At 43.9% G+C, this 25611-nt stretch overlaps 1 protein-coding gene across 24 annotated transcripts in view; it reads right to left on the bottom strand.

The window, feature by feature from the left end:
- IKZF2 (IKAROS family zinc finger 2) overlaps positions 1 to 25611 on the bottom strand; it is a 121295-nt gene that overhangs the window by 49873 nt on the left and 45811 nt on the right. For 16 of the 24 annotated variants that reach the window (XM_009688673.2, XM_009688674.2, XM_068947886.1 and 13 more), the window contains one exon: positions 8378 to 8644. The exons of 3 other annotated variants lie outside the window; for them this stretch is intronic. In XM_009688673.2, coding sequence (XP_009686968.1) covers positions 8378 to 8644 — 267 coding nt within the window. Of the gene's footprint in view, positions 1 to 8377; positions 8645 to 8917; positions 9004 to 25611 lie in introns of those variants that run through there. 5 more of the 24 variants (XM_068947901.1, XM_068947897.1, XM_068947896.1 and 2 more) reach the window with 2 other exon arrangements.

The raw sequence follows: 25611 nt of genomic DNA, 5'->3' as shown, positions 1-25611 counted from the left end.
GCTATCTGTCACATCACTCCAAAACTTTCTTCAGTTGCCTTAAAATGATTACACCCTTGCTGGACAAAATTAACGCTATGTTTTTATCAAAGTAGCTCACACATCTAGTGTAAATTCCAACATATGCCCGTTGACTCAACCGGAAGGAGAGGGAGGAAGAGAGCTCTTAGAAGAGAGCTCGTACAGATGTCCTCTAGCAATCCTTGCTTTGCTGGTTTAAATCACTGCCAGACATCATGGTGTAGCTAGTAAGGGCAGCAAATGGGAAAGTGTGCCATATATAAATATATATGCTATACCTCTGCAACTCCAGGTCATTATTATTAGCTGGAAATAATTACATCTTAAACCACTGCAGATGCACTGAAGAAAATACAAAGGCTCCCGCAATCTTCCCAAGAACATCATGAAGTAATAATAGGAAATTGGGGCACAAACCTCTTTCCAGTAAGCTGAACATGAGCTCACCGGAATTGATAAAAGAGTTTGTGGTTTTCTTTTTAAAGTTTCACGATACACTTTAAGGACCTGATTAACCATCATCATCACCTTTTGTAACATTTTGAAATGCCCATAACCGAGATATGTAAAGAGTTTGCATTAGGAAAAAAAAAATACATATGTTTTTTCTTCTCTGTTTTACTTTCGCTATCTGAACAAACAGGCAAAACCCCTTCCTTTCACACGTTTCTCTGTATTCAGGAATGATAGCTTCAGTTTCAGGATGACAACATAAAAGAAGGCAGCAAGTTTCTTATCAAGTCTAAAGTCTTTCTTTTCACTCCCTGCTGTATTTAAAACTGTGCAGTTGATGTGTTTTATCCACCACATCACCAGCTTCTCTTTGATATTCTTGGAGGCCACATGCGAGCAAGTATTATTCCTCAATAATGCTGAAGAGCAGCTGAAGAGATGCTGAAAGCCTTCGGCCAGGAATTCAAATATTCACCTACAGTGCTACAGTTCAGTGGCAGAGATGACATGAAAACGTTCATCACAAAGTCATCCATAGTCTGCTCCTTTCTTGCCACAGACACAACCTGATGCGATAGCACATTGCACCTTAAATAATCAAATACTCTTTATATCTATTTAAAATCAGCATGAATTTCTGTTTCCTACTGATTTAAACTGAGGTAAACAACTCTCTCGATCTGCCAAATCACTGGTTTCCTGCCACTTGTTTAAACTGCAGGCCTGCGGGACGACAGCTAATTTTAGTCACGCGTTTGCCCTATTGATTAACAGCTTTTACATTTAGTATAGCTAATCTGAGAGGCAGCTATCGAACAGAAGGGCGCCCATAAAAAGCAAAGACCGGACAGCCACAAGACCTCCCACTGAGGTTGGTGCCTGATGCCCACCAGCCAACCACTTCCACGCGTTACTGGTGGCTCGGGAAGCCTCTTCTCCAGGTAGTGCTCCTGCTCCCCTCTCCTGGTAGGTTTGTCGGCAGTTTTCTGGTATTACCGTTACTTCCCAGTAGACAAGATAACATCCCTGACACCTTTGTACACTTAGCTTAACGCTTCTGAGAAAAGTTAGAGTTGTCCTGCACAACTGCAACTGTCATGCTTCAGACTCCGGGCTCCGTTCGCAGATTCAGCTAACAGTAATCAAAATGCATCCTTTAGGAAAGATTATCAAACCAGGCTTAGGCAGGCCTAAAGCGGTGGTATCGGACAGTAGCAATCTGGTTGCCGCGATGCAGAGACTTGCACACAAGAGCAGTCAGTTAAACAGGAGTCTCTGGACTTCCGCGGTATCTAAACGCATTTTGCCCTCTGCATGGCGGTCTCGGCCTCGCACAAGCAAGCGGACTTAAATTTTTTGTGTGTGAGTGTGTGGGGCGGGGGGGTGACTGCAGCACAGACACACATGACTACAACCGGCTAGTGACAAATATAAGCCCAATGTGCGTTTCGCCATTTATAATTATCTGCGTATTCACCTTTTGACTCTACACACTTGCACTGACTCCCTAAATCATGAGCTCCTGCTAAGAAGCACACGTACTTAAGCGTGACCAAGCGAGCTTTTTAAACACTGGACAGTAGAAATAAGTATGTTAGCGTCTACTTCAAGCACTAAATCTTTTTCTCTATTTTAAAGCTAACACAGGGCAGAAAAATCTCAAACTCAAATGATTAAATTAAAAAAAAAAAAAAAACCCAAAACCCCGAGCGGGGAAAAGGGAACGTACAGCTAGCCAAACAAAAAAGATGTTTCTTTTCAGCTCCAGATTTAGGACCTAAAGTCAGACAAAACCAAGAATGCCTCAAAGTATTGTACTCAGCATAGAGACTTTAATTAGATAAGGTTACTTTGGGAATGGACAAAGCAAGCTAAGCCAGCACTGCAAAGTATTATCTTTCCTAAAGGCTTAGTGACAGGAGCTTGTGCCAGAGAACAGCTCTGTTAATTTAAAAAAAGAAAAAAAAAAAAAAAAGCAAGCTTTTACAGTTGTGTTGTTAAATAAACTATTAGCACGTTTGATTTCAAATATTTACCACCGAGTTACAGTAAAATCCTCCTGAAACTTCCAAATTCACTGCTTACCATGCATCCGTTACAGCTGTTTCTTCTCCACAGGGAGTAGCAGTGAAACGGTACTGTTATTTAGACGCATTAGTCTCTCAAGTACGCAAGCACACTTGCCGCTGTGCAAACAAAATACCACGATGAAAAGTGAAGTGGACCAAGGGAGTCGGGGGTATTAACAAGACGTGGTCCTTTCATAAATAACTTTAGTTATATGGTACCTGGCTGGAGACTTCAGAGTAAAAGAAACGAGTGTTGGCTACCCGATACAACCTGAAACCAGGAGAATTAACTTATTAACTTCCTATTAATCGTTTCCACCGCGCATATTTTGAACAGTATTTCAAAAAAGCAAACCAGCTCCTTTTTCTGCGTAACTGGAACGCTTCCCTGTACAGTAACTCTCCTGTACCACCTTAGCGCGGAAGCGCTGCTGCGCAGAAGTTTCAGTATGACTTACTCTTCTTTGTAATTCACACCAGTGCAAAATAGATCAGTGACATTTTCTGTATCAAAACACAAATTCAACTGAGGACAAAGAGCATACCCAAAACCGTTCAGGCGTTTTTAAACAAGAGCCTATCCCAAGCAGCTGGCAATACATTTTCAGAAGAAATTCATAACGCTCCGAAGAGAGCTAAAATATTTTAAGTTGTCTCTATGTTGAATCAATCGCTTTCCTGTGACTTTCTTTTCTGCTGTTTTCTACAGTCTAAAATTTTTAATGAAGAATTTAGGAAAGGGAAACCGATTTCCAGCCTCATGTGTTTTTTGAAACACACTACGTCCGCACCCCTCACAACCAAATGAGATTTAGATTTTCTTAACCCTTGTCTCATAACTTTTGTCCCACTGAAATCAGATTGAGCTGTTCACAGAATGATATGCTGGTCACCCTCCTCAACAGTGAAGCCTGTTTATTTCTGTATCAGTGCTCAAGTTCCTTCGCGTTAATACTGTAATTACTTTTTTTTTTTTAAACACCGATTTTAAGGTCTCTTTACAAAATGAAGGAAAGTGAGGATAGAGTCCTTCTAAATATAAGAACCAGGTCCAATGGGACTATGGTTATCAACATCTGTCCTTGTTAAATACATAGCTGAGATTTCAGCCTTTTATGCTTGGCACACGCTTCTGATACAAAAAGGATTTCCTAGGTACTTTTAAAACAGCATTTTTTTTAACCTCTTAATGCAAAATTACTATGTCCATGCAGCTGTGAGAAAGTATTTGCTTATACTAATAACACTGAATTTTACCCTTCCATAGCAGGCTTTTTGTCAATGCTCAGTTAAAATGAAACACTACTTCTGATCCATCAGATGCTGCAACTGCTATGGTTCTGTTTTGTCCCAGGAGCACAAATGAAAAGCTAGCAGCACTACTAACATATTGACGGGCAACGAGTAGCAATGTGCTTTTACCCAAGCAAAATACAGAGCAGCAGAATTTGTTTCATTTCTCTGTTTGTTTTTCTGGCGACTATCTAGTCTACATACTTACTGTTCTACTAGATGCATGTAACGGGCTGCATAGCACTCAAAACCAGTGATTTTACTTGCCTTTTGCTGAGAAAGTCCTACTTCCAGATAGGGCAACTTATTACAAAAGAGTAGTGACAAATCTCACACGAAAATTTCCTGGGAAATCTTGGGTGATTTCCAAGTGTCTTCTGTATGCATGACCATAGTCTTAAAAGAGAACAAGTCCTTAAGCGAATGGGCAAAACTTTCAGAAGGGCTTATTTCTGAGGACTAAGAGTAAAATGCATCCTTACACAGAGAGCAATCTTGAAAATTTAGGCTCCTTATGCTTAGGTAGGACATGAGACTTGTAGAAAAATTAGACAATTTATTTAGGAAGGTAAGTAGAAATTTTAGAAATTTGGCCCTACAATTTTTGATTCAGTGCCAAATCAATTCATACTGCAAGAGGCCGGACTCTGCACTAGGTTACACATTACAAATTAAACCAAATGAAACTTTTCTCCTGGCAGAAGACGACAAGCAGTCCAACGGAGTTAATTGTAATGTGTTAATAACGACCACTTGTTTAAATTCATTCCTGGTTAACCACTTTAGGCGCAGAAATCTGAAGGGCATGATGGGGTTTTTTTTGCATGTATTGATTGTGTCCCAAAAGTCTGAACTCTGCATGGAAAAAAAAATATACATATCTCTCCCCTACACACTCAGAGGTTACAGCATTGCATATGTTCGACTATAATGCAACCCATGTTAAAGCAGAACTTGAAAAACTTCCTCCCCGGCACATGATGCATCTTATTTCACTGACCGCATGGCACCAAGATGCAAGCAAAGATGTGAGATGCTGCTGAAGTTAGCATGCCAAGAGACACAGAAATAATACTTCAGCAGCACCAAGCGAGCGTGGGGCAGACTGCTAGCCCCTTTGCCTGCCGAGCCGTACCTTGCACCCCGTGATGCCCGGGCGGCCGTGGCACTAACGGGCAGAGCGCTTCACGGGGCCTCAAACCAAATCCGAGGCAGTAGGAAACTTTAATTCTGGCCCACTAGGAAATAGCCTAAAGAGGTGAGTAATCACTGGAGTCCCTCTGCGTTACCTCACATTGGGTTATTGACCTTAAGCTCTTCCTCTCCTCCTTCCTCAGTACTCCCTGACGCAAGGGCCTGGAGTATCCCATGACAAATAGTATGTGGCTAGTCCTCTCCTGCAGGACAAAAAACTCTGATAAAGATGCTGCAACCTCAGGGCGCGTGCTGTGGAATATGAAATTTTGACCAAACGAAGATAGTATGCGAAGGGGGAAAATAAATCAAGCCTACCGGGCTACTTTTCTGACACGAGCGTGTGGCACGCGTGGGAGGGGGCGGGGGGCTCACTGAAGCAGCGGGCACATCACACAACTCCTGCACTGAGCGTTTTATTTATTTTCCGCCAGCAACGACAAAGAAATAGAAAGGCTTTCTCCTGACGGCCATGCCGCCTACGCAAATGCTTTACCTGAACGACCAGGGCCTCAGAGAAACGCCGCGTCCCGCGGTATCAGATGAGGAGCGCCAAGGGCTCCGCTACGGAGGTGCCGTGGACCAAACCCAGGGCATCGCTCCCCCGGCCCCGTCTAGCATGGGAGGGGGCGACCGCCGCCATCACGGGAAACGGATGCGTATGAGCGATGGGATACAAAACTCATCCGCTCGCTCTGGCCTTCTTTTGCGGCTCCGGTGCTTTTCCCCCTCCCCGTACCCGAGCGAGCTATGGCAGCGTGGCAGGGGAAGACGACCGCTGCCCAGCGGCAGAGGAGCAAGGGCTGGAGCTCTTGTTAATGAAGAACATCAGCTGCTTCCACTGACCAGGGTCACCTGCCCTTCCCTTCCCCGTTCACCCTTGGGCTGCAAACCAGGCTGCCCCCGGGCCAGCTCATCCCAGAGCGAGCGAGGGCCAGCCCAGTTCGCCTGGCGGCTCAGGAAGCGGCGATACGTTTTGAAATAGTCCCCTTTAAAGGACAGCCATCAGTATGTTAAAAACACTCCTTAAAAATCAAGGATGTGGAAATCCAAGCGCTCTTCTGTTGTGGACAGTGAAGTAGCAGCATGTATTAAAAAAACAAACAAAGTGGTGGGGGGGGGGGGAAATCCCCCGCAAAATTTGCCAACTGCTTCAGTGAGAGTAGAGCACCAAGCTGCGCCTTAAAAGGACTGACATTTCTATATGCTTGAAATCTTCTGTACAGAGCAACGCATCACAGCTCCTGCGCTCAGAGGGGGAAAGGGTCAGAGCTCTATAAGGAACCGCCAGTAGCCCGAAGGAAAAAGCTACTAGTTACGTAATTCCTATCTATACGGTTACGCACATACACACGTACAGTTGTCACTGCCTGCAGAGAGAGGAGATTTTGCTCTGTTCGCTTTGGATTTGCATGTTTCGTTTAAAATGAAACAAGGCAGCCCGACTGTATTTCAAAGATGTCGCAGTTGCTCAATCTCTCCGAAAAATGCAGTCCCTTTAATGAAGTACCTAAACCTAAATTTAGCATGTCTAATTTAGCCATTCAAGTTCAAATACGTGGACTCTGATGCACCTACAATACATATGCTCAAATATATGCAAGCGCCAATGAAAACTTTTAGGGAGGTTGAAAGCTGGGTACTCAAGTCTGTCATATTCTCTACTGCAACACTCTCTTTCCCTTTCCTAGTAAGGGCACGGCAAGTTGTTAATCAAGATTTTGGTTCTCCAGCTAACGCTGTTCCCCTGTTGTAACTGCTGTCTAAAATCATGAACGCATCATAAATGATACTGCAATGCTTTGCATTATACATTTATGCTAAGTTATTATCAATACAACTTATATACAGGGCATTAACTATGTAATATATATTTATTACTCCTCTGCTCAGAAGTTCTATTGATTTCCTCCCCATCAAGTGCACACTACTTGACTGCAAACTACTAGGTTTACAACAGGATTATACACAGTCTTTTCTTACCCTACCTTAAAACCTCACTTTTCTTTTTCCATCCTAGCAGATATCTCACAGTTACAGTGAGAGCGCAGACTTTCTCTCACCCCATTAAATAATACTGGAGAGAGATAAAAAATGAAATCTCTTTCATTTTGTCCAAAAGGAAGAAGAACACAAACACCTCCTGAGGCTCCAATGCAGAACCCTGTGCTTAACCTTAATAAGATTTAAGCATGTGTCTTAAGTTAAGTATATATTGTAGCACTTTAGGTGACTTACATGTGCTTAAATCTCATAAAAGTTAAGCACATGCCTAAGCGCTTTTTTGAATCAAAGGCTCTGCCAAATAGTCTCTAAGATTTAACAGCGTTGTCTTCTGGCACCATCCACGCTTTTTCGCTGTGGGAGGTGACTAACCTCCACCTCAGCAGCAGCAGAGGTAAGCGTGTACTAGTCCCGCGGCCACCCCAGTCTGCAGTTTGTCGTACCAGCTGAAACTCCCTGTTTTCTGGCCACGTGGTGTCAAAGCAGCAACACCTCAAACTGGTACAGCTGAACTCAGGGGGCCTCATCTTTCAGGGCCCAAAGACGCCATCAGCACATGGCAACGGTTCTGTCTTCCTCTTGAACTCTCAAATCCATAAGCCTAGTAAGTTATTTTGCCCTCCAACCAGTAGGAGGAGTAATAATAATAATAGATAGGAGAATGAAAGCATTAAAAAATGGTGCAAGAATGGGATCTACTTGGTCAGGGGGAGCGAAGCACTCGCCCAGGAGGGCAGTTCAGGTGAGGTTCTCCTGATGGAGCTGTTAGCGACAAGCAGCAAGCCCACACAGGCACCAGGATTGCTAGGTAAAGCACGTCTTCTGTAAGGGTTGGTAAGCCCAGGCTTGCCAGGTCACCCAGGTCCATGCCTATAGACACCCGCAAAGGATGAGCAGGACCTCCACGAAGCTGTTGGTACTATCCTCCTGTGACCAGCTCCAAGAGGCCTCTCCACAAAACTCTGAGACTCAACTGGAAGGGCCAAAAACCTTGTGCATGCACGCACACACACACGTACCACACACACACACACACCGCCCACACTGGAGAATTACTCTCACCACCTTGCTGGTCAAGAACAGTTAAAAGGCTGATTTCCAGGCTTCTGTGCTGATCTTAAGAAGCGAAGGCTGGTAATCAATGCCAAGGAAGTGTCGTGCTTGCCAGCAACACAGCATCACCAAAATGTCGGGGGTAGGGAGAGAACCAAAAAAACACAGCCCTCCTTTTCCCTCCCCAGCCTCCTGCTACCCACGAATGAAAAGGGAAGAGAGAATAGTTGTCAGGTAACATCAACATCAGATGCCACAGGCAGTCATCAGATTTTCTTTCAGCTGCTTACCAGTGTGGCTCCTTTTATGTACCATTAGCACATTGGGCCCAATGCAAACCATGCCACAGACGTCACATTTCAGTTTACCATTCGGAAGCCGGATTCCTCCCTCGCTCGATAGCTCCTGGATCTTTCTGTTATCCACCATCTCGTTATTCTCAGCGAGGGGCTCTTCCAGGCTGCTTCCTTCATCATGAGCCCTGATCTCATCTTCCTGACACAGGGGCTTCCTGTCAGATTCCTCATCACTTTGCATTTCTAGCTTTACTGAATTTGCTGAAATAAAAAACAGTAATAATTAAAAAAATGTGTATTTTCTAAGTCCCCAACTGCTAATATCATGACAAATTTCTACTATTACTGGTATTGAAGCATAGTCTAGAGGCTCGAAGCAACACGAGGGCCTCACTGTGGCGAGGACGGTACATTTACAAGTTACAAATGAATCCTCCCTCACCTCAAAGCCTTTTTTTTTTTCTTCTTTTAAATCCCTTTCTCTTTCTCTATTCTACAGCTAAGAAATTAAGGCTGGCTGATATAGAGACCTACCAAAAGCTGTGGAGATTACATAGCAGGCTTGAGAACTGAATGCTGATCTCCTGCTTCTCAACCTGAAACACGAAAACCCTCTTCCTTCCTTTCAAGGAACCACCAAAGTTGCAAGAGCAGAGTACATCAATTGGACATAGACCCTACTTCCTCCAGATCTCTCCTGCCTTGAGTTAGCACACCGAGACACAGAAGTCTTCCAAAGAAACAGCATTTCACTATCACAATCAGTTCACGGAAACAAGCCCACTTCGCAAGCAAGACTGTGCAAAATGCGTGGACCTAATGAAGCTTGTGGGCTGTGTTGGAAATCTCCAGAACACCATGCTTGCACAGACAAGTTTCCTGATGGAGGGAAGAGAATCTCTATTCAAGTCTCTACTGCTTTTTTGCTGCTATCTTCTGATTCATGTAAATGGGACATTGCCAAGGCAAATAGACCTGAAGTGAGATGTACGCTCCTGCCTTATTTACATCTGCAAGAGAAGTAGGTACAGTTCAGGATCTTTCAGATCTGCCTGTTTAGCCCGATGGGCTCACCACAGTCTTCTGTGACCCTTAGGTCACAATCCAAATCTTCTATAACCAGCAAGAACTTGCGGGGTCAGCAAATCTTTAAAGAAAAATAAATGCACTGGGCTTTTTCACGTAGTGCTCTCAGCACTGGAGTGTTTTAACGACCAGGCACCCACATCTCAATGTTTTGACGATCGGCGGAAACTGCTGAAAGGACTGCCCCAGAGTCACACTCTCCATCCACACAGTCATCCAGAAGGCAAGCCCACGTGCCTGTTTCCATAAGCCTTGATCCTGCTGAGAGGTTTTAAAAGGAGGTCATTCAGCCTTCATATCTAAGCAGTCTTTGACCTCTGTACTAAGGCCATTAGCACGAGTGCCGATGACAGCCCTGGATCTGGAAGGCAAACGTGTGCCCTGGGACTGGCCGGGTGTCCCTGCGCTCCTCGCAGGTGTGCTCTGGACCAGCCACTCGCTTTGCCTAGGCTTGAGAACCAGACAGCAGAACAGAACTAGAAGTAAACGTGTCTCATCGGTGTAAGTCGGTGCAGTTTCAAACCGCTGTCCTGGTAAAATCAGAAGAACTAACCCTATTAGTAATACTCTCTTCTGCATCCTCTTTTCTCTCCCTTCCTTCCCCCAAATTCATAGTTAAATAAAACACACGGCGCAGAGACTGATGTCGATGTTGCAATTCTGAACCATCATTGTTACCACTAGGCAAAGTGTAATGAAAGGGACACAGGCACCAGAGACCAAACAATGGCAAGACGCTGCTTTTTAATCATAACATTGTTGAAATACATCTTCCACTATTCATCAAGGCGTTAAGGGGAGCTAAGGAATGAAAGTACTATTACAGCAAAGTCCATCCAGAACAAGGACACAGACCACAGCAGACGCGTACCAGCACAGGCTCCGTCATCAAAACGTTCTATAACTACGAAATATCTGAGCACTTCATTTATAGAAGGGAATTGATATTTTGTTGCCACAGAGATGCATTTATTGTTAAAAAAAGAAACAACGGCACACAGAGAGCTCAACTGTGACTTAGCTACAACCGCCGCTGAGGGGGCAGCGCACAGCTGTACTGTCCTAGGCGCAAGCCGGCTATTTCCACCTACATGTGACGCGGTAGGAAGAACATTGGCCCCCAGGGACAGCGCTCTGCTCCACAGTGCTAACCTTGGGACAGATAGTTCACATTGGGAAACACGTAGAGGAAAACAACTTCTTGCACCCAAACGTGGTCATAAAAAAAGACCTCTCATGTTTTGTGTGATGCTACCCCCCACAGAAGGCCAAAATACAGTTTTCTAAATAGCTTCCCCTATGAGGTAACCACCACCTCAACGAGTAGAAGAAGAAAGGCACAATTAGGTCAACAGGAGGGTGTTTGCACGGAGAAGACTCCACGAGGGAAGTAAACACGAGGATCTAGAGAACGTTAATTACTCCACGCCACAGAGCACGCGTCCTCCGCCTGCAAACTTCCCGCTGGGGCCAGCGCGAGGAGCCTGCCCCCATGGAAGCTCGGGAAGCAATCTGACATCTGCTGCGAAGCCTGCCCGCGAGCCGGTGCTGCGGCATAGCCGTGATATCCTCCTCCTAACCCGGAAAACAGACCCTCGACAGAGGGCTCAGCGGAAGGGAGGAAGAGCAGGAGCTCTGCCAGCTCTGAAAACCGAGGTCCTAGGCCCATCACCCTGCGTAAAGCACACGTCTGCGATTTATGGACAATTTTAGAGCTAAAGAGCAGCAGTTCTCTCTAACAATAGCAGCCTTTTGGGGTATTTAGCAAGTCTGAGAGTAAAGCCCAAATAAATGGTTTGCTGTCTGCGGAGGGATTCAATACACTTGGCCACACAAGTAACTATAGTAGAGCCAGGAATAGAGCTCTGCTCTCCTCACATAAAACCTTAGGTGGCTACCACCAGACCATGCATTCTCCTTGCACTGTAATACACAAAATAACCAAAAAACCCTCATACCAATTGTGTGTATTTATATATACTCGCAAGAGAGGGAGAAAGTGTTTGCACTTTACATGTCTCCTTACATGACTTGTATAATTTTTTGTCTCCTCAGCTTTGACACGGAATAATAAACACTTGACTGCAATGAGTGCTGAGCACCTCTAGTTCCCATGCAAGTCTGTGCAGCTCAGGTTGCTCAGCACCTATAAAAGCAAGGGTGTAAGAGCTTACAGACTGGAAGATCACTTACTTTATCTTGCCCTAGCGTTCTGCTGAATGCTGGCTTTCACCCAATAGGATAAACAGCACAACAAAACAGAGCGAGTTGTTTGCTGAAATACAACCTTCCCAAACACTCGCTGCTCCCAAACTCCCGAGAACATAGCTCACAAAGCCTAAATAATTCCTTGCACATCTTGAACAATACTTCAGCTATTCGGCAAAGTTGTACAGCTTATTAACTATTCTCATTTCCCTCACCCTTACACACATACGCCGCTGCCTTTGCGATTTTCAAAAGCCCTCCGCTAGCTCTTGTTGCTGTGCAAAGGTTTCCTTCAGCTGGGACGAACTGCAGGTCTCCAAGGAGGGGAACACTGGTGCAGCAGGGATCACCTCAGCTCCGCGCGAGGGCTCTGCTAATCAGGTCATCTCCGCTGCCTTACATCATACTGCCGTATATATTAGGCCGATGTGATAGCCTGCACACAAACACGCACTTAAATTGCATAGAGTTTATTTTCTCTGTTCTCAGCCAGCCGTCGAAACTACAATTGTTTTTATGGAACTGTCTTTGTTTTCACCTGCAGCCACAAACTCAGAGAGAATAATGAACTTTGCTACAAAGAGAAAAAAAGCATTAAGGGATGTTTGTGGCTACCCTGTATCACGCACAGTCTCCACATTAAAATTTCACCCCAGGTTCCCTTGCCTTTCTTGTTCACGCACTTGCTAAAAGTGGCAGGCTTTCTCATTCCTCGGCAAAGCAAAGCAGAAATAAGTAAATGGATTTTTTTTTTAAGTTTTTGGCACTTTCCCCTAAAAAAAAAAAACACAGCAAAAGAGATAGCAAGGATAAACTGCAATCCAGCTTACCGCAAAAGCAAGAATTTGAAGTCAAACATTTCCCCCCAGTTAATTCGAGTTCCTTCCACTTTTTCCCAGCCTGTATCACATACCTCCTGTCCATAACAACACCTGGTGGGAGAAAGAGATCAGCAGCCACAAAAGCTTCTACCTACGAACAAGAAACTAATGGGACATATTTAATAGACCACATGGCAGTTTTTCTTTCCTTTCTTTTCCATAGCACCAACCACTTGATCCTGAATCACACTTTATCCTGAGTGGCCAAATTGAAAACAATTATTGTTAATGTCTCATAACTGCTAATTAATCTGCAGTTCCTTATTAAACAGCATTTTGGCAAGGCTGCAGTACCAAAATATTTTCTTCACCCACAAATTAGTGCTGCTACAAACCAGAAGTTGGATGATCCATCTAAGAAAAATATACCTAGTATTTCATCCTCTGTCACGGAAATTTGTTTCCCTCAAAAGCGATATCTGGAAAAAAAAAAGTCCTCACGGCTTGCTGAGAGATCTGATGGGCTGCAAAGCACAGCACTGGTCATCTTTTTTGGAAAAAAAGCAAGCTAGAGTACGATTCCCACTACGGAATACAAATCCTTCTGTAAACAGCACAGGGAGCAGGCAGCAGGACCATGCCCCTCCGTCTCCTCCGCTGTCGGCTGTCCTAGGTCATTGCTTATTTTGTCTGTGGCCTTGGAAAACCAGGCTGGCTGCTGTCACCAAGGGTTTGTGGTCTCCAGCTAGAGGCTAGCCTTTCCTGGCAGCAGCAACGCACCACCACGCTCTTCCTGTTGCCCCAGGAGCAGCCGAAAAAGCAAGCCTGGCCCCTCAGCCTTGCCGTGCCTCTTCCCCGATTCCTCTTCTCTCGGCAGCAGGAAACGCCTAGCTTTGGCCCGGCTTCAGATCCTCATCCTTGAGGAAGCAGAATTCAAACCTGCCGCCCCCGAAGAGCCTTGAGGTGGCTCCGTGGGCGAACGCAGCGAAGGACGCTTGCAGTTAACGCGGACACAACACGTTCTCGAAGGAAGCACGGCTGATAGCGGGGGGCGGCCGGGGCGTTAGCTCTCCCAGGGTCTGCTCCAGGTTCCCGGTCCGCAACACGACAGAACGCAACATGCAAAGCCCGGATACCGCCGCCTGCCTTCGCCCCAGAGCTCCCACCAGCGCAAAGACGTTAAGAAAACGTGACTACAGCAACACAATGGCAGGCAGCTACAGCGCAGCCTTCTGCGTATCAGCTTGTCAGTGGTCACTGACACTGGCTATTTTAATCACAAACTTCTCCTAGGCAGTAGATTAATGACATAGCTAATTGCCAGCTAAAGACAAATACGAAATGACCCCAATTCCTCCACGTTTTGAACCTGGGTGTCTAGTTCCCGAACGCTGCAACGCTCAGAAGCGGAGCCCCTTTTCCACGCTATTAAAAGCGCTCAGTAGAGGTGAGCGGAACACACTTAATTTTAAGAGCTGGGATGACAAACTGACAAATGTTTCGTAAAATGAAAATTAAGGGGCGGGGGGAGAGCAGGGAGTGAGAACTCCTCAGTCTCGACTGGTTTTGAAAATCCAAGGTAAGGAATGCCAAAAAGTGGAAACTATGAGGCGCTGCCTCTTGTTTACTCTAAGAGCACTTTGAGTTCAAAAAGGGTCCTTAAAGAGGGTGTTTACACCACTCTAGAAGTGTAGTGAGACTTTAATGCAAGTTTAAATATACTTTGCTCCTGGAACAATACGAAGGGGTCTCAGTGAAAAGAAAACTTCATCTGGGAGTTTCTTGCGGATGGTAAAATTTGGCTCTTAATTCATGAGGCTTTTCAAATCAATTTTGGCTTTATCGGGAGTTATTAGATGTGTAAACACTTAATCTTCCCTTTTTAAAAAGGCATGCGTATAAGGGGTGTGAATGCCAGCTGGGCAGAGGTAAAATTGAGGGAGAAACCTGTTCTTTTGTTATCTCGCAGCCACAACGGGAGACAACAGCACTTGGCAAACGGGTCAACGTTAAGAAACAAGTTAATTCGAAATTCTGTTTAGCTCCTGAGAAATAAACAGGCCTCCCCTCCTCTTTTTGCTATTTTGGTGCAAAAAGTTCAAAGCCGCGTAGGTGGGATGCTGAGGAATAAGGAAAGTCAAGTCTGCGCAACGGTACCGGCACGAAACCAGCTTCTTCAGGTTATATAACTGCAATGTCGAAGATGGTTTTTAAATAACACCTGAGGGTAACACCACCCTAATAGCAATTTAATGGCAACTGCTTCAGTTTGGGGATCGAGAGGTATATTTCAAGAGTTCAAGTTCTGCTTTCACAGTTGATTGAGGTTTTCTGAAGGCTCGGAGAAAAGCGAAGCTGCATCTGCATGGAACAAATGAGGGTGAATGTCACCTGCAAAGAAAGGGAAATTACCCAACTCTTTTCTCAAGTCAAGTGACAAAAGCCTGAGTAGGGCCTCTTACATTACACATGGACATCCCCGATGCTGGGTGTCAAATTTCTTTAGCGCAAGCTGCTGAAGATTAAGCTTTTGGCCACTGAGCAAGTGAGACTCTTAGGTGGTGACACCATGTTGTCACATTGACTTCAGCAGAGATATGTCAACTCATAACAGATAAATCAAGCCAAATACTTTATAACTAGCACTAAGAGGAAGGAGAGAAAGAAAGAGATTCAGAAGGGCTGTGCAGATTTCTTCTCAGCATCCTCCAAATGGGATTCTTCAAGCATGCCTACATGGAGCTGGTTAATACTTCAGAAACTCAGTGAGAAATCATTAGCTTATTTTGGCATCCCTAAAAATTTTAGTTTTCACACTGAAGAAATCTCAGTTTAAGCCTGCTCACTCTGATTTTTTTTTTTTTAACTTCTTGTTAAATGCAACAGAATACTTATTTCATATCTTCTGGAAGTGTTGCGTCATAAGCGTAGACTAACAGGTCTGTTACACCCAAGTTCAGCTTAAATTATGATGGGCCTGCATAGCATAGCCTAGCTTCAATCAGGCTTTAGTCGGTAAATCGTGCTTGCCATGTTCCTGCTCCCCACCCCTTCCCCTGCCAATCCTTTTTACTGGCGCCAGTGCTAGTGGAACTGGGTGAAAAACTGATTTGACTGAAAACCAACCCTCCTGAGAAAGTCAACCGTTTTCACCTGGATCAGGCCCCTGACCTGGCTGACTGTCTGCCACAAGAACTGCAGTGTTGAAACAAGCAGGGGTCAGGGGAGGACAGGGCACACCAGCTTTAGGATTTAGACCAGCTTTGGCCGATGTGCAATGGCACCCTCCATTTCACCGAATACCTTCGGTAGCAACATTTTTAAAATACCAGTCTCTTTCTCCCAACCCAGCTGTCCATTGCCAGACACAAGGAACGAGGACTGCGGTAGTGAAACCTGTGGAACAACTTCTATGCTCAAATGACTATACAAGCTTGTACAAACACTCAACATGAAAAGACCAGAGTTACAATTGGAAGGGCTCTGATTTAAGCAAATAACATCCCAAGTGCAGTATTAAGACCTGAAATATCTTCTCCATCATAGGACAAAATTCTAGTGGTTTTAATGGTTTTGATCTGGGTTCAATTGAGAACCCTGCTGAAGTCCAAAGGCTGAGACAGCGAATAAGCAGCATCTTGGTATGAGCAAGGACGGCAGTGTCTTCACCAGAATTTGCCCCAAATGCCTAGTGTTTAGGAATGACTGTTTGCTCACCCCAAATCACCCATGCTGAACCTCTATCCAGCAACAGTAGGAACTCTAAATTGAATATATATGATTGCTCAGTGTTGCAAGATCCCTCTCCAGAAGAACCTCAGGCCAAATTTCAGCCACAAATGTTTGCATGCAACTTGTATTTACACGAGCAAGAATCACGTATTCGTATCCTAGGGTAAGAAAAGTAGTTCTGACGACCCATCCTCCCCTGCCTTTTTTTCCCTAAACTTACAAAGTAATTATGCTGCAATAAGTATTGTATTCAACATGTTACAAGGCTTCTGCCTTGTCTATAGGTGCAAGGAAGAGCTTCCTCACCTCCCCATCCCTCTGCTCGTTGGAAGTGTCAGAACCCGGCCCCAGCAAAAGAGGAGCACAAGGCAGCGGTACCTGGTTCCCAGCTGCTGTGTCCTCCACTGATGCTCAAGGCCAGGCCAGCTATTAGGCTTGCAGCCATGGATGATTTTTCCCCTCAGGTCAAATTAGGAGATGTTGCAGATGGTTTTTTGTTTGTTCTGCTACTTTTGGGGTTGTTTTGGCAGGGGAAGAAGGAAAAGGGTTTTATTTTTATTTTTCCTCTCCATCTTCTCTTAGCACGAAACCTACTTTTTGGGGCAAATTTCACCTAGCAAACTCTGTGCCCTTATGCAAACCCTGGCCAGCCCCAGCACCCTCTCGCCTCATCTCTCCTGCTCTCCTCCTGCCGCATACCGGGCTCACGGAGAAGTTCTGCCTTTGTCTTAATGGCTTTAGGTTTGTTACAGAAGGGCAGCGACGTCTCAGGGTGGGGGGGGGGGGCTGTGGTGTGTAGCAAGCGCTCGCCAGGGCCCCTTTTCTTTGTAAACTTTTATTTCACAGTTAGCAGGAACTGCAGGAGGCAGGCTGCGGTGACGTGGGTGGTCTTTCACAGCCCCTTCCCTGGCCTATCTACAGCAAGGCTCTGACTGTCTGCAGCGCGTGCAGAGGGAGGAGGAAAATCAAATCAGGTTCACTCCTTTCACGGAAAGGCTTTGTCTCTCGCTACCCTGGTTTACGATGAGACTGCGAACACCTTATGGTTGTCAAGGCTGGTTCAAATTCTAAGATGGGAGCAGAAGAAACGTTTACTCATTGAGCAATGACACAACAGTCACCTCTCCGTGCATTTGCTAAGAGCTTGCTGTGAGTTCTATACGGTACCCAAAACTAGAAGTTTGTAATGGAAAATGCTGACAAACTACAGCTATATATGGATCGTCTCTTCTCTCTTATAAACAAAGTGATTTATAACATCCATTTAAAGTGACCAAAACCTCATTGCTCACTCATTGTCATCTCTGCTTCTTAAAAAGCGCACGACTTCCTCAGTTGCCTTCCAACGTGCACAAAGAATAGTAATTATATCAGTAACGATTATTTCATTTATAAAGAACTTTCCATCAGGAAGAACTGGCACTATATTTGAAAATATACCTGACGGAGTTCTTTGAAGCATATGGCATGACTCCCCTGGGTTTGGACCAGGCATTTTTCTGTATTTTCTATCCTTGCCACTGCATTTTCAGCATTAGAGGCATTGCCTTAAATAAGTGAAAGGCTTTCATTACAAGTTCCACCCTCTGCACTATTCACAGCCTTCAGAGAAAGATTTATTTATTTTCAATTATATAAACTCCAACTCATCTTAATGCAACCTGACCTAGCCGCATTCTCCTCCTACAAAGGAGGCCCCTCCCCTGACTCATCAACCCATGGAAAATTATAGGAAAAGCACCCGTCACAAAAATATTTTCTTTGTCACTAAACTGTAAAAAGGAGATTAACAGAGAAACCTGTTCCATGTATGTATTTATCTGAATCAATCTGCACCTTTGGAGGCAGGTGACTCATGCGAAAGCACGGGCAGATCCCCGGGGTCCAGGAATGCTTCAGTAAAATCCAGTGGAGCTACAACCACTGGCAGCACTGCACCACTCTGAATGTTGGAGTGCATAATTTGTTACCACGCGTTGCACAAAAGCATTACTGTATTAGTTCCCACTTTGATAAAAGAAGAAAAAAGTCATAGTTTTGCCTAACCACAGTGTGACTGTACAAAGTTTAATGAAAACTCCTAAAAGCCAACAGTATCTCTGTAAATGCAGAGTTCTGCCAACACAGCGCTGCTTTGAGACCTCTATTTTTACTTGAGATAAATGAAAAAGTGTGCTTCCCTTGCATTTTTCTCCTTACTGCTTTCAGATAGCCAATGGGGACCAGGATTTTGGTATCTGGGATGCAGAGACACCAATTCACAGTTCTGACACCCCAGCAGTACTCCAGTGAATATAGTCCATTAAGGCTAGACTCAAAGCACAGAATTCACCTACATCTGAAGCTACTTGTCAAAGGACTATTCCCAGAACCAGAACCCATAGCAGGAAGGTATATTATAAGGATGGCAGAATCTGGTTTAGTCCCTTAACTTTTCGAAATACAAAACATGGAAAGATTTATACTATTTTATCACCACCTTCCCCTTTCAAAAGTCGCTTTAAGAACCTCAATCTGTTCAAGCCCAACATTTAATACATTAAAAACGGGGGGAGGGTATCTATGTTGCCTCATTCCCACAACTTAAAACACACCAGCTATTAAAGCAGCAAGATATTTAAATGACTATTCATTCTGATTTTTTTTCTTTTTTTAAGAAACGCTAGGCTTTCACCTGTATCATTATTATGTAGGCAGTGACAGATGGCAATGGAAAAATATAAAATAACTCTTAGAGTATTAACTTTTTTTCAGTGCCGTATGTGTCAGATTCTTTAGCATAAATAAATGGCATTACACAGTCTCATTAAATCTATACATCTGTGTAGTAACTTGCAATTTATGGATATTTTCTGACACAATGTTCAAACCAACAGGTTTAGCTCACATGTTTCTTTTCTCACCATGCCGTCTCTAAGTCACCAGAAAAGCAAACAAAAGCAAAACCCTACAGTAAATATTCCTGAAGAATTCTAAGAGAAGATTTGCTATTCATCGTCCGCACATATTCAAGGGAATGAGAAGGAAAGAGGGTGGTGGGATCACGGAAGGAAGGGGCTGGAGGGAGGTGGCAAGTCAAACAGATAATTAGATACATAAAAAACCTACATAGCTTGCAGGTAAAAGAACGTTTCTTCCGTTTAAATTAAAACAATGACAAGAATAGAGGAAGAGGAGGAATATTTTCTTGTTATCCATGACTCAAAAAGCGCACCCCACGTTTTCACTACAGCGCCCTAGAGTGCCCTGAGTGAGCAAATACTCAAACAAGACTTCTCAAACAAGAGAGGACTAGAGATCGTAGGACTGAACCCCAAACTGAAGCGTTTCAGTCCACTGCAGAGTTTTCCAATACCCCAACACCTAACAAGCTGAAAAATCCTGGAAATAGCCCTGAACTCCACTCTCAGTATTACTCCAGAAGCTTCAGCAGGACGGAGACCTAGCAGATTTACGGACTCAAGTGTCTCCGTATCATGAGTGCCTCCTCAATAGATACCCCGAGCTCTCTCCTGAGCTTGTCCCACCCCACGTTCAGCCACGCACCTAGCCGTGCTGAGGGACGGCACGACTGTTTCATTTGTTTGTTCGGTTAGCTGTAAAAGCCACGCGTGTCCTTTGTTTTACGAAGGGGCTGAGGCTGGGCAGCTTCAAGGAAGGTCCTTGCTCGCGCTGCTCTAGCTTCTGGGTCCCGCGGGGAGACTGCTCCTCTCAGGGCAACAACGGTGGGGAAAGGCTCCCGGACTGCAAGGTGAGCAGGGCCCAGAGGAAGGCAGAGCAGCAGAGAGGACGGCTGGCTTGCAGCTGGGACAGGCCTGAGGCCCACAGTGCTAGGAGCATGAAAAGCTCTTCCTCAGGATCCAGAGCAGGCAGGAGTTGGTGCAACGTAGGGAGCCATTTAAAGCGACTGGATTAGAAAGCAAGACTGGAGGGAAGAACCGGCCTTGCAAGGACACAGTGGGAAGGGGCAAGCCTTTTCATTTTCACTCTTTCACTCCCAAATTCTGAGTTTTTTTCTACTTAGAGAATGACCTTGTTTTAATACAATATGCCTTTAGAAAATGGAGCGTTTTGGAACGTCCTGGCATGCTCTCTAGGAAGGAGAGCTGTAGCCAGCTCTGGTTCAAGGCCCAGCCTGACCTCGGGGCCCGTTACAGTCTCCAGCATAGGGCTCCCAACGTTGCGTTTGGAGACAGCCACGTACTCTGCAGGAAATCAGAGATGGGACCACATCACGGCACTCCTCGTGCAGTAGTGGCAACTCCTTTCTCAACTACGGTCACGGCACCTTTGAGCTGTTCTCTTCAGGATCTAGAAATACCTCCAAAAATATCCCAATGTATCAAAGAACACAGTTCTCTGAACATCAAGCCACATCTTACAGACAAACTCAACCCTTCACATATGCAACACATTCCCCACTGGAAATCTTAAATCTGGCACGAGCAGTAACTTCTGCCCTTCAACCTTTTGTCTCCTTGGGTAAAGGATCTGCTGGAAGCTATTTATGTACTGGCTCTTTTCCTCTAGGAGGAGCTGGTATCTCTGCCTATAATTAAGATTGCTTGACACTTCCTACGATAAGGCCCTGTTTTTACTTGCTTATCACTTTGCCAGAAACAATTCAGGCTGAAATTTGTAGGCATTATTTGAATTTTTGTGTGTGAAATCACAATCAAAACAGTTCAACTGGCTCTGACAAGGTTGGAGAAAACAACATCACTAGTTCTTGTGTTCAAGTAAGTCGATCCATGACCAGCAAAACTAACGAAGCCTGCTTTTCTGCAGATTTGTACCCATAGTTCCTTTCAAGCACTCCTTCCTTGCAGGAATCCCAGCTCAGCTATCTGCTGCCAAACAGAAAGACTAACATCCGAGTTCAGCTTGCTTTGCGTTGTTTTGGAGGATGGGTCACGTGCATTTAAAAATGATTACTCACTGCAATGAAAAGTTTAAAAAAAGAGAGAGAGAGAGAGAGAGAGAGAGGAAAGAATTTGGCATCCTAAGAGCCTCACTTATGCACTCTTTAAAGTGCATAATTCCATCACCGTACTGTACATAGCACACAATCTCTGAGGAGTAATTATCCATGGATTGGAAGCCAGTGTGAATATACACACAGTCAGTCAATATTATGTTGTGCTTGCTGCTGCTGCCTTTTTTTTTTTTTTTAAATCAATTTTAATTGTTGAGGATCTATTTGTGCTAACAAAAGAGAGTGAACCGATTCTGGTCGGATAGATTTCTGGATACGGAAAATGAGCGAGCAAAACATGTGAAAGTACTTACTGTATTACCAGAAATATTTATAAATGGCTCTTCCCTCCCTCAGCTGGCAGAATATCAAAGCACTGAGGAAACAGCATGGATGGTTTTTGAAGGGATGGAGAAAGCAAAAGTCCACTCCTCCATCATCCACCTGAGATAGCAATGCCACAGGGCTCCATCAGAAGCCCAGACTGGAACTGCTCTAATAGTAAAACCTCCCCCCTTGTCCGAGGGCTAACGTTATTCTGAGTGCAAACTGCATTAGAAAGGATCACAAATGAGCCTCTACAGGGAATATATTAACGTGTCTATTGGATTACAAACAAAAGGCCCAAGCTTTTTGTAGTTCAGGTGAGACCCCCAGGACGAGGGGTGATTCCAACTGAGCACCATCATATTCGATGAAGGCTTGATACCAGCATAGACCAAGATCAACCTCGACTCTTTGCGCTCGAGAGCGGTGCATCAGCAACACAAAAATGTGGAAATAAGTACATTTTCAAAAGAGAACTAGAATAAGGTGCAACGATTCCCAAGTTAGCTCACACACGTGAAAACGCCGGGGGGTCCTGATTCAGTGCGATACTTAAGCAATCACTGGTCTTCAATGTTAAAGTCAACAGGACTTTGGTACATACATAGGTAATTAAATGAATTCATCATCGGGCTGAGCAGGCATGTTCCAGCTCACAAAAGCAATGAAAGGACATTGTGCAGGAAGAATGAAAAGCCTTAAGGAAAGGATTAGTAGTGTCACAAGTTAAACATCCCCTCCCTGATGACATACAGGATCGGGTCAACTGTGCAGACAAGCGAGAATGCTGTAGCATGAAGTTAGAAATGGTATTAGACTGCTCCAACTACTGCATGTAGTAACATTTTAGATAACAAACAAGGAATATTAATGTACAATAAGTGATATTTTAATACCTTTCCTGCATATAAGAGCTAGGGATTTTTCAGTGTTTAACTGCACGTCATTTCTATTCCATATCTCCTACATGGCTGTTTTAACTTACCTAGCAGATTTAAGTAAAAGAAATAACGATACATTTCTCTCTACAATCAGCCTCTGAAACCCTGCAACTCTTGCTTTACAGTTATAAAAATCATAACCTAGGTGGGCTATAACCTCATAGTGATATGCTGTCATTAAGGCTACTGAATTACATCAAGTAACATAGAAGGACTTGAGTGATAACTCTACCCCACTAATTTAAAAATAGTTAATAGGCATTTAGTGACAATACAAACACAGCTCAGTTATGCAGTACTAAGTTACCTACCACTAGTTATGACCACTCTTGGTCTTTACAAAAATAATCACAGAATGCATTAGTTTTAAATCCGTCTTAACCTACACTAAATATACAAGTTCCTCAGATCATTACGTCTTCTCCTAAGTACAGGAAATATCAAGAATTTACAGTAGGTCATTTGGGTACCCTCGCTCACAGCAAGCAGAAAGCAGTTCAGTGCCTGCTGAAATAATTGCCAACCAAGGAAGAGATAAAGATATAAAACAAATTTATTGGCTGTCTAGCAGACTTTACATTCAATTTGCTCTTGTCACATTCTTATCAAGTGTATGTACCTGCACAATTCCAGTTGCAAAGGTTACGACCAGCACCTTGTCAGATTCAACTACCTCGGTGCCAAATTTCATCTGAGGGGTTCGGAGGAGCAGTATGTATAGCCCCAGGTAGGACATATAATTTTATATATCACATGCAAGGCTTCATTTATCTGCTTTGTGTGCACAGTGAATCCATTGATTTCCTTTAACGTTCCCAAACATTCATAACCCCCATTATTCACGCATATACGCTCACCACTCCTCGCAGAAAGTGACTTGTTCATATAAGCAATTCCTTGTTACTACTCGGTTGCCAAGTTTCTGGCCTGGGGCTTTGGGATCACAGGCTTCCTTAAAGATACTATCAACATGGGATTCTCACTCTTGGGGAAGAGTAAAGCATCTACCATGAGGCCGAGTCTGAGACGATGAAAGCTAAGATTCATTTTAGACGGCCGTACCCCGCACACAGAGCTGGAATATTCCAAACTCCGACTCTCGGTTCTGCTGGGAGCCACAGGGAAAAAGGGGAGTTTGCATTGACTGCGGAAGACAACAAGAGATAAATAAGCATATGGATCAAACAGAAATAACAACAGTTCATTTTTGCTATTGAAATAATTTGAGTTGACTCAAAATATTTACTTGACCAAAAATAAAAGGAAGCAATTTGGAGTTGTGTAACCCTCCTTTCAACTGCTGCCCTTTCTGAACTGAAATGGATCATTTTGAAACAAAGATGGGAAAGTTTTCTACTTTCAAACATCAAAAGCCATTCTGGTGTTACTGAAGCATTTTCTCCCCCAACATTTTCATCGCGCTTGACTCAAATTTCAGTTTGGTCCCGCTTACAAGCCGCCTTTTTCGACGAATTTATTTCTCGACAATTCTACGTAGTGGTTTTGCCAGCAAGCCCATTCCCAGGAGGCACCGACGATGCAAGCCTACCTCAGGCCACGCTTCGGCATCAGGAAGTAAAGCAGCGCTGAATTTTTTAGAGCTAGGAATTTCTAAAATAGGCGTTGTTTAAAAAAAAAAAAAACAGAGAGAGAGAGAGAGAGAGAGAGAGAGAGAGAGAGAAAGAAGGAGAGAGGGAGGGCAGGCGAGCGCACAGGCGTGCTGTTGAGATCAGGGAAGCCAATACTGACTGCTATAGGCATTCTAGCTAATTTATATATTTATAAACTGAAATTATAAAAGCCCCTCACTTTTACCTGGGCCCTGAACTTCCACTGCAAGTCAGTTAAAGCACTTTTCATAAATCCTGCTTGGCATCAATTTGCATCTTTAGGTGCCTATTCACACATTTAAACTGGAATCTAAGTCTCTCTATAACTCAGTTCATCTACAAAATAGACATTGTAATTCTCTACCTGAACAGGGATTCGAGGACAATAAATTGATTACTGTTTGAGAGATTCTCAGGTGCTCAAGTCAATGGAAGCAGAAGCAAACCCTAATTCAGTGCAAGTGCTATACCCTGCTGATAGTAACCCCAGGACTTGTAAAGCAAGTGCCTTCTCTATCAGAGACGAGGTATATCTGCCTGCAAAGAAGCTTGCACAGTTTGCACTCCGTGTATTTTGTCTCAAGCTTGCAGCAGCAGCCTGCCTCTTTCACAAGCCCTTCAGAAACAAAGCTCTGTAAAACCGTATATTCATGAAGTTCTCTAGGGCTGGGTTCAATGAAACTGATGCAGAAAAACTTGGTCCTTAAATTCTAGTGACAACTAAAGTTTAACACAGGTTGCAAGGAACAGAAAGAAAGGTAGGACTTTGCATATGTTTGCACAAAAGAGGAATTGTTAAGTGAGAGGGAAAAACTGTCCAACGTTAATGTCTTTTAACATGACCGTGCCAGTAGAGTTGTCTTTCACAAAGACCATATCACATGCTGTTGATTCCATGACTCATTATTTCCAATGTTAGACATGCTCAAAGAAAATTATGGCTGGATACTATGCTAAGCAGGAAAACTAATTTGTGTCACTGCAGCAAGTTTTTCTTGTATTGCAGATAGAAGACAGTGCCTAAAAAAAACCCAAGAAAAATCAAATTCTGGCTCTTCATCTAAGGCAAAACATGACACTAGTAGTAGTTTGGAAAGAAAAAAAAGAGGTAATAGATATATCTACTAGAATAATATCTGCTTGAATAGACACAGAAAATTAATTCCTACCTAATATTTAATATATTTTATTCTTTCTCTCAGGAGTTAAACATAGGGTATGACTAGCACTGGCTGCAAAGGGCAGGGGTTCATTTCACAGAAAATGTCAAGGCTTTCATTGAGGGAAAAAAAAAAAAAATCACAAAGATGTGAGAAAGGCCCAGCAGAGTAGAAAATCTTATCCTCTCTGGGCTCTAGAGTGAAGGTTCAAGCACTTGCTCAGATTGATTAAACCCAAGCTTTCTGCAGCACTGCTCTATCTTCTATCTTCTAAATTATGCGATAGCTGGCAAGGGTGTTGATCGTATATTTGTTTTGACCAGAAATTCCATCTGGATTTTTAAAATCTTCTTAACCTGTATTAAATC

This window comes from Struthio camelus, chromosome 6, assembly GCF_040807025.1.
Source record: "Struthio camelus isolate bStrCam1 chromosome 6, bStrCam1.hap1, whole genome shotgun sequence".
In the NCBI taxonomy this organism is placed as follows: Eukaryota; Metazoa; Chordata; class Aves; order Struthioniformes; family Struthionidae; genus Struthio; species Struthio camelus.
This window is presented reverse-complemented; position numbering and strand designations above follow the sequence as displayed.